At 36.5% G+C, this 9059-nt stretch overlaps 1 protein-coding gene across 1 annotated transcript in view; it reads right to left on the bottom strand.

Annotated features, from left to right (window-relative positions):
• Window positions 1-436: 436 nt before the first annotated feature.
• Vcpip1 (valosin containing protein interacting protein 1) overlaps window positions 437-9059 on the bottom strand; it is a 25646-nt gene continuing 17023 nt past the window's right edge. Inside the window, exon 3 of the mRNA XM_028769641.1 lies at window positions 437-5425. Within this exon, the coding sequence (XP_028625474.1) occupies window positions 4554-5425 (872 nt within the window). The 3' untranslated portion in view covers window positions 437-4553. The remainder of the gene's footprint in view (window positions 5426-9059) is intronic.

Genomic DNA, 9059 nt, shown 5'->3' with positions numbered 1-9059 from the left:
ATTTGTTCATGCATTGTATTAATGTCTATTTAGAGGAAACTAAAGAACATTACTTTTTAAAAAAAAACAATGTGAAGTTGAGGGGGAATCAGGAATATATTATTAATTTAGTTTTACTATTAATACAAAATTTCAGATACTGTACAGTGAGGTTTGCTCAAGAACACTATACTGTTATACTGTTACCAATTATTCATTCTCAATTGTAATATATACAATCATGAAACCAGAAAGTGATGTCTAACAGCTAGTGCCTTACAGATGATATAGCATCTATACTACTTCACTGCCAAGTTAAAAGTACTTGCTAGTTTTTTTGTCTAAATATTTATACTATTACGGCTTCTTTTTAGTCTAAGTAGTATTTCCCTCCAAAAAGGAGACTCTCCAATTTTTAGCACTAATACTTAAAGTCAAACAAACCTGAAAATATTGATAAGCTTTTCAGTCCTTTATTGCTCTACAATAGGCATAAAGGATCCAGGAGGGATTTCTGCATTCTAAAGAAAAGTATGCAATACCTTAAATTTTAAAATACTAGTAATTGATACAAGCAAATAACATCAACTAAAACTTTTTCTTTACTAGTTTTTCCTTTTCTTTTACAAGAGAATAGTCATTGTATTATTATACTACAAAAACATGTCAACTCCATAATTAAAAACTTTAAATGTCAAGTATACAAGTAATGGTATTTTCTCCAATAATTCACAATTTTTTTTTACAGTTTCTGCTATTTTGGAACAAACGTTAAAATTTCCACGATTTGAGTATCATTAAATATGAACTGAAACACTTGGCATCTCAAAGAATGGCAGAACTTGCAATTAACTCTGTGACATTAGTAATCTATCTCCCCTTTGTTACTTTCTTAAATACACATTTTACTACTATGGCCTATTTTCATGAGTTGTTCGTTTGAAAAAAAATAATCTAATTGTGAAGAGCCTCTTATGTTGTACAATTTTGTTATCGTCTTGGAAAGTAGAACATCTAGCCAACTCAGAATATGCATCTATTTATGTTATAAAAAGTAACTTCAAATCTATGTTAAAATGAGTAGAATTTAAACCAATTTTGCAAGGGCTCTGATTTTATAAGAATCTTAAGGTGGAGACCTTGCTTTGAGATGGGGGGGGAAGCAAGAAAAATAAAATTCTCAAGACTTGTTTGTACCTGAGTATTTAAGTTTGGGCCAATTAAACTGACTGTTGAAAAATGAGGACAAAACTGTATTAATGTTCTGAAATTTAAAAAATATATATATATAGTATCACTATAGTGACAAAATGAAGTATAACTAATGACAGAACTTAGAAGTTTATTTCATATCTAAATGTTACTTAATAATAAGGTCCTAAATATCTAGAGAAACGTTCAGTAGCAGACAGCGGGTAACTACATAATACTTTTTTGCATTTGGTAGCTAACATGTGATATGTCAAAGTAGTTCTCCAAAACCTGTCAATAATAATATAGGAATTGCTAGTAAATTATCTTCCCTGAGGTAAGAGACCCTAGTAAGACATTGTTAATATCCAATGAATATGATCCTTAAAATAATGGCAATAAAGACCTGTAAAACCTGTGGTTAGTCTCACAAGTACATTCCAGGATGCTATCTCAACTGCAAGCAGTAAAGTTTAATTTAAAAACCAAACTAAAAACTATAGGACGGTATAAAGCATTTCAAATACTAGCATTTGCTAAATTTCTCAGGCCTCTTTCCTAATAATTTCCAATAAACACCTGAAACATAGTTGAAGGGGTGGGAGACAAATGGGCTATCTAGGCTTGCTCTTTAGTTCCTGAGTGACCATTCCCTTGGAGCTAGCTATATACTACTCATAATACTTGGCAGTGTCTTGTTTCCTTCAACTTGAGCAATTGTTCATTACAAGCTTTCTGGACATACACTACCTTTAACTGCCTGGACTTCGGGTCATCAACTCAAACTTGGTATGATTACTGAAGAAGAATATTTACAGTATTATTTCAGTACTCGGTGAACACTGCAAACAGAACTGAATAGGTTTAAATTACTGTTATGTCACATCTAGGCTGTTTTACTTGAGACCACAAGCTATTGAGCTCTACTGATGCAGCACAGTGCTGTCACAACAGTAAAAAAGCATCTACACTCACATAAAATACACGTTTAAAACAAACCCTCTCAAGACTTAACCCGAACCACTAATAATCCCATTCAAGTCTCAACTCATTTAAAATATGTTCAACAATTCTGATGAATTCTTAAACCTGTTCTTTGTTTGGTTGTTGGTTTGTCTGTGTTTTCTATCAAGGGAGAACCCAAACTGTTATTTATACCCAATTAAGTTTCTAACCCTAAATACCACACTACTGTCACTAGAGACAATGAAGTATTGTCAGAGATTTAGATCCATCTTCTAACATTCACATGTGCATAATTTACACTAAATTCAAATATTTAATAGGGAGGTAAAATTTGTCTCTGGCCAGGCATGGTAGAGAGTATGCCTTCTAGTCCCAACACTTGGGAGGCAGAGACAGGCAGATCTCTTTTTAAGGCCAGCCTGGTCTATATAGTGAGCTCCAGGCCAGCCAAGGCTACATAGTAAGACTATGTCTGGAAAAAAAAATTTGTTTGTGATAGTCCTACTTTGAGATCTTGCAAGTTATTAACTTAAAATACCAAGCCACAGAAGAGCATCTGTTAAAGCAGGGTGATTATATAATTTATTTAAAGCAGTACATTTTCAGCTTATTGAGCAGTTTTCTTGTACTTGAACTAGGAAAAAAAATTAAAGAGTATCTCAGTGGCTGACTAAGCCAAAATAATAGTGGTTAGTGAAGGTATTGGGGTGGTGGGGTGGGATATTTAAAGCACAGCTGATTGTTAAGAATTTGGCTATCTTACTTCATGCAAAATTAGTAAGCAATATAAAAGTTATAAATTTTCCTGGTACTTTAATATAAATGGATGAGAAGAGATAAAATATTTCAAAGTATGATATGATAAACACTAATCCAGGTGTGTGTGTAGTGGTGTACATTACCTTAACCTCAGCTACACTTTTAAAATGTCTAGATTCTCCCTTCCTTCCACATTCAACAAAGTGGGCTAATCAGTATGTAGACTCAGTTAAAGATATTGTCACAGAAAAAAAAAAAACTCCCTTATCTAGAAAAAGTTAATGTACAACATCCCTTTTGAATGAATAGGAAGAGATTTTTAAACACCTGATAATATATTTTCTGACATACAGTTTTGTAGAATTGCAAACAGTTCTGCATCTGTTACATGTGCAAACAAAGACAGCCAGGCTTTGAATGCTCTAAGAGATTATATTAACATACATTTGTCATTCGTTCACTCAAATTCAACTTAATTTCAGTAAACAAAGGAGATGATGGACTGAAATACATTTACAAATACAAATCTACAGAACAGAATACAAGAGTCCGGTACCAATCTCAGGAATATGCACTGCTTTTACGTAGGTAAGCATGAAAGCTGCGTGAAGACACTGGCACTGAAGAGCTAGTGAATGCAATACTTAAGCAAATGCTAGTGGTATGCTGGAGTAAACCATGCATCCAAACTCAAGTGAAGCTGACAAAAAGAAAATCTTATGGACGCTAAGAAAAAAGGAAAACATTTTTGGTTCAAAGGGGCTTAGAGACATTTAGCATATGTAGGCTTACACACCACTGTGTCAAAACTATAGAACCATTCATACAGATAAATTCTCTGTGACTCTGACATAGTCTGAAAATTAGAAATTTCTACTACTGCTACCATTATTTTTAAATATTCTAGAACAAAATGCCATTCTCCTTTATGTAAGACTTAAAAAATAATAGGTGGAACTTGACAAGGCCAAGATTAAAAAAATAATGGCAACATATTATCAACAAGAGCATACAACTGGCCATACTGGCTCAGACCAACTAACTGAGTCACACTGACTTTATCATACTAGGATAGATATTTCTCCCCAACTTTGTTCAAACCAGGAAAATGTTGTATCATTACTCTCTAGTGTCAAGATATTTTTGCCAACAATAGCTGTCTCTATAATGTTATAACTTTTAAGTAGTCTAATAAAGTGTTTTATGAATTTTAAGCTACATTTACTTCAGGTAAACTTGAAATCAACATTCTCATGACATGTAGGACAGCTACCTTGATGAAAACGTGTACAACTGTCATTTCTTCTTCAATTCTGGTCTCTGCAGAAACCAAACATTTAGCAAGAAAATTTTCATGTCTGAAAATTAAGACTTTCATAGAATTAAAAATGACAAAGAACTTCCAATGAACCACACATATGGAAGAAACCCTTTCAAAAGAGCTAAACTAATTTACAAGAATTCAGAGCCAGCCTGGGCAGCAGTATATTAAAAGCTATTGCCAATCACACACTTGCTATCATGCACTGAATAACAAGATATAATCTTTGAATTATATACGTACAAGATTTTTAATGACTACTCAAGTTATGTGGCCCAGCCAACAAATATTACATATTCACAATAAACATTCTGCCTTTATTAGCCTCTAAATTAAATCACGAGTGATCCATTGGCTCAGTTGTGTTAGCTGTCTCGGCATCTTGACTATCCATCTCTTCAGGTTCCTCCATGGAATTTTCTTTTTGTGCTTTTGACCTTGTGGCAAATGCTGCTCCCAGGACATCTGCTACACGACTATCAGTTGTTTCAGTATTCAAATTCTCAGTGCCACCAGTTAAAGAATAAGATTCAGGCAAGCCAGTCTGAAGATTCCCAGGCCTCACAGAAGAACTCACAACTTCTACTTTTCTTTGAGAAAGATCAGATGGTGTTTGCTCTGTACTTTGATCCCGCAAGTGCTTGTCCATTGAAGCCTGAATAGAAGAAACCATTTCCTGCAATTTTTTTCGCTGGGCCTCAACCACATCGGGATCAATCTGCCTACCGTCTCTCATCGTTACTACTCCAGGAGCTATCCGAATAAGCTCACTATTACTAGAAGCAGCTGTGAACACAGGAGGCTCTGTTTTAATGGAACTATTACTAAAATCTGTCCCTGTATTATGCTTTCTTACAGCCAGAGTTTCCCTAGCTCTGGGGTCAATGTGCGGGTTACTGGATGCAGTTCCTAGAGAATGGCCCTTCCCCTGAAAGGCAGTTACATTGTGAAGTTGCTCAGATTTCTTTTTCACTACTCCTCCACTACCCAGTTTTAATAACCCATGTGAAGGGCTTGATTCCCTACTTCTTGTAGTAGCCTCTGCTCGAACCTGACTTACAGCCTCTTTAACTAAATCTTCAACATCAGGACCAATGGGAAAATGTCCTGCAGCATCAACACACAACTCCAGTCTATCTTCAGAAGCATTATAAACAAAGGTTTTGCCGGGTAGATGTGGAAAAGTACAATGTTTGCCATCAGCCATGCCTAAAGAAAAGGAAAGATATTTAACACGTTAAGATCTTATTTACAATACTATCAAAAGCACAGCAAAGACATTTATAGCCAAAATAATAAAATTTCTGAATGCAATTGATAGATGAACAACTTTCAAAAAATGATCTGCAGCTGGTCAGTATTAGTGCACGCCTTTAATTCCAGCACAGGAGGCAGACACAGGTAGATCCTTTGAGCTGAAGGTCAGCCCTGTCTACAGAGTAAGTTCTAGGACAGCCAGGGCTACAAAGTGAAACTCTGCCTCCAAAAACAAAACAAAAAAGCCAAACAAAAAATCATTAAAAATTATTTGCTAGAAAATAACTGATTCTAGTACAAAGAAAAAAAAAAACCCAAAAACATCAGTAAGACTTTAAAGTAGTTCTCCCAGGGAATGAGGAAAAAATAAATAAATAAATAAATAAATATATATATATATATATATATATATATATATATAAAACAACAACACCCAACCACAATGTAAACCAATAAGAAAAATGTAACTTTATTTACTAAAATTTAAGTTATAATTTCAAACAAATATTAATTTCAATAGTAGGAAAAATGTGAATTAATAAAAATCCAGGTAGAAATTTTTCCTAACACATTTTTGGTATATTCAATTGACAAAAAACTTGAAGCTGCCAGAGCTGTAGCTCAGGGACCAGGGAGCTTCTACTATGCATATCCTCAGGCCCAGCCGAACGACACAAATGAAAGAAAACATTAAGTCAGATCTAAGTGGCTATTTAATTATTAAAAACAAAGCACAGTGGTCATGCCTTTAATCCTAGCACTCAGGGGGTGGAGGCAGGAGGATCAGGAGTTCAAGGCCAGCCTGAATGAACTGCCAGGAGGCTCGATATTCCACCACTGTTCCCTGCTTTCACTCATGTGGACATTCAGTTGTCTCAATACCATTTTTAAAATAGATTATTTTAATGCAAGTCTCAATTCCCTCCCCCCCTTTCTCCCTCTTGCTCTGGCCCCACTTGCTCCACCCCACTTGTAAGTACACTGTAGCTGTCTTCAGACACACCACAAGAGGGCATCAGATCTCATCAGAGATGGTTGTGAGCCACCATGTGATTGCTGGGGTTTGAACTCATGACCTCCGGAAGAGCAATTGGTGCTCTTAACCACTGAGCCATCTCACCAGCCCCCTTGAGTCTCAATTCTGTACCTAACATTTAAAAAAACTGTTCAGGCCCTGTAAGATAGCTCAGTTAATAAAAGCACTTGCCATAGCACAAGCCTAGCCTGAGTTTGATTCACGGATCCCACTGTAGAGGAGAGCACCAACTTCCAAAAGTTGTCCTCTGACACACATGCACAGTGACTCACGCATGTCAACATGTGTACACACAAATACACAAACAAAATTTTAAATAATGTTTATAACTAGAAGACAAAAATAAACTATAATAGCCTAAGCTTCCACTTAAGAGAACGAGAAAGAAAGTAAACTTTAAAACCAAACTTCAGCCAGGCAGTGGTGGCGCACGCCTTTAATCCCAGCACTTGGGAGGCAGAGGCAGGTGGATTTCTGAGTTTGAGGCCAGCCTGGTCTACAGAGTGAGTTCCAGGACAGCCAGGGCTACACAGAGAAACCCTGTCTTGAAAAAAAAAACAAAAAAACCAAAAAAAAGAAAGAAAGAAAGAAAGAAAGAAAGAAAGAAAGAAAGAAAGAAAGAAAGAAAGAAAGAAAGAGAGAGACCAATAAAACATTAAGTCAAACATTAGCCAGACCAGTAGCAAAACTGAGGAAGTGGGATACACAAATGACCAACATCAGAAATGAAAGGACAAGGGAATATTATAAACAATTTTATGCCACTACATTTGACAACTTGGGTGAAATGAACAGACATGTTGAAGAAATAAGCTTAGGAGTACTACCTATTCCAGAAATTAAGTTCACAATAAAGCCTACAGGACAGGAGGCTGGAGAGAAGCTTCACAGCTCAGTGTGCTTTCTCCTTTCAATTCCAGCACCCAGATCAGGTGGCCCAACCCCCCTGTAATTCCTCAGCTCCAAGGGATCCAATGTCTCTTCTAGCCTCCAAAAGTACCCTTACATACATGGCATACACACACTTAAATATATACAGAAAAATTTTAAAATATAAAATAAAGTAAAACCGGCCAGGCGGTGGTGGCGCACACCTTTAGTCCCAGCACTTGGGAGGCAGAGGCAGGTGGATTTTTGAGTTTGAGAGTTCAAGGCTAGCCTGGTCTACAGAGTGAGTTCCAGGACAGCCAGGGCTACACAGAGAAACCCTGTCTCGAAAAACCAAAAAAATAAAATAAAATAAAGAAAAACCTTTATTTAAAAAAAAAAAAAAACTGTCTAATAAAGAAAACTTAAACACAACGGCCTTGCTGACTAATCAATTTTACCTAGCATCGTCTACCAAATTATGACAAAATCTAGCAGAAAACAAAATAAAACAAAAAAATTTTTTTTAAAGATTTGTTTATTTTATGTATAGGAGTACACTGTAGCTGTCTTCATGCATACCAGAAGAGGGCATCAGATCCCATTGCAGATGGTTGTGAGCCACCATGTAGTTGCTGGGAATTGAACTCAGAAACTCTGGAAGAACTGTCAGAGCTCTTAAACACTGAGCCATCTCTACAGCCCAGAAGTATTTCTTAAATCCATTTTAGGACATCAAAGTTAAACAGTTAGAGAAGCAGAGAGATCACTAAATGAATTGCAAGCCAGCTAGGGTTGCACAGTGAGACCCTGTCTCAAAACAACAAAACCAAACCAAAAAACAACTGGAGCTGGAAAGATGCCTCAGTGATTAAGAGTGAATATTCTTTTTGTAAGAGGACCAGAATTTGGTTCCCAGACCCTTATTGGTGTCTCACAACTGCCAATAATCCCAATTCCAGGGGAGTTGAAGCATCTGCACTCACATCCACAGACCCATACACATACTCGTAATTTAAAATAATAACTTTTCAATTAAGCTGGACATTGTGGCACACACCTTTAATCCCAGCACTCAGGAGGCAGAGGTAGGCAGATATCTGTGAGTTCAAGGCCAGCATGGTCTACAAATCAAGTCCAGGAGCCAGGGCTATTACACAGAGAAACTCTATCTCAAAAAGCCAAGAAAAAAAAATTAATGCCAGGCAGTGGTGGTGCACGCCTTTAATCCCAGCACTTGGGAGGCAGAGTCAGGATTTCTGAGTCCGAAGCTAGCCTGGTCTATAGAGTGAGTTCCAGGACAGCAGGGCTACACAGAGAAATCCTGTCTCGAAAAAAACAAAAACAAAATTAAAATTAAAACAAAAACTGAGCCTCAGAACCCATATAAAAGAGCTAGGAATGGTGGTATGCTCTTATATGTTTGTAATCCCAGCATTAGGACAGCAGAGACAGAAGGATCCTTGGGACTCAAAGGCCAGCTAGCCTAGCCTATTCAATAAACTCTAGAATAGTGAAAGACCCTATCTCAAAAATCAACGTGGGCAACACTTGAGGAACAAAAACTGAATTAGTTGTCCTCTGGCCTCCACATGCACACACATGTACCTGCACATACACACACAAGCACATACACATACAAGTGACACTACCAAATCCAAAACAAATCTAAAACAAATGGAA

Source organism: Grammomys surdaster, unplaced genomic scaffold, assembly GCF_004785775.1.
Source record: "Grammomys surdaster isolate TR1022 unplaced genomic scaffold, NIH_TR_1.0 64, whole genome shotgun sequence".
Taxonomy (NCBI): Eukaryota; Metazoa; Chordata; class Mammalia; order Rodentia; family Muridae; genus Grammomys; species Grammomys surdaster.
Note: the sequence above shows the minus strand (reverse complement) of the source record. Positions and strands in the feature narration are given on the sequence as shown.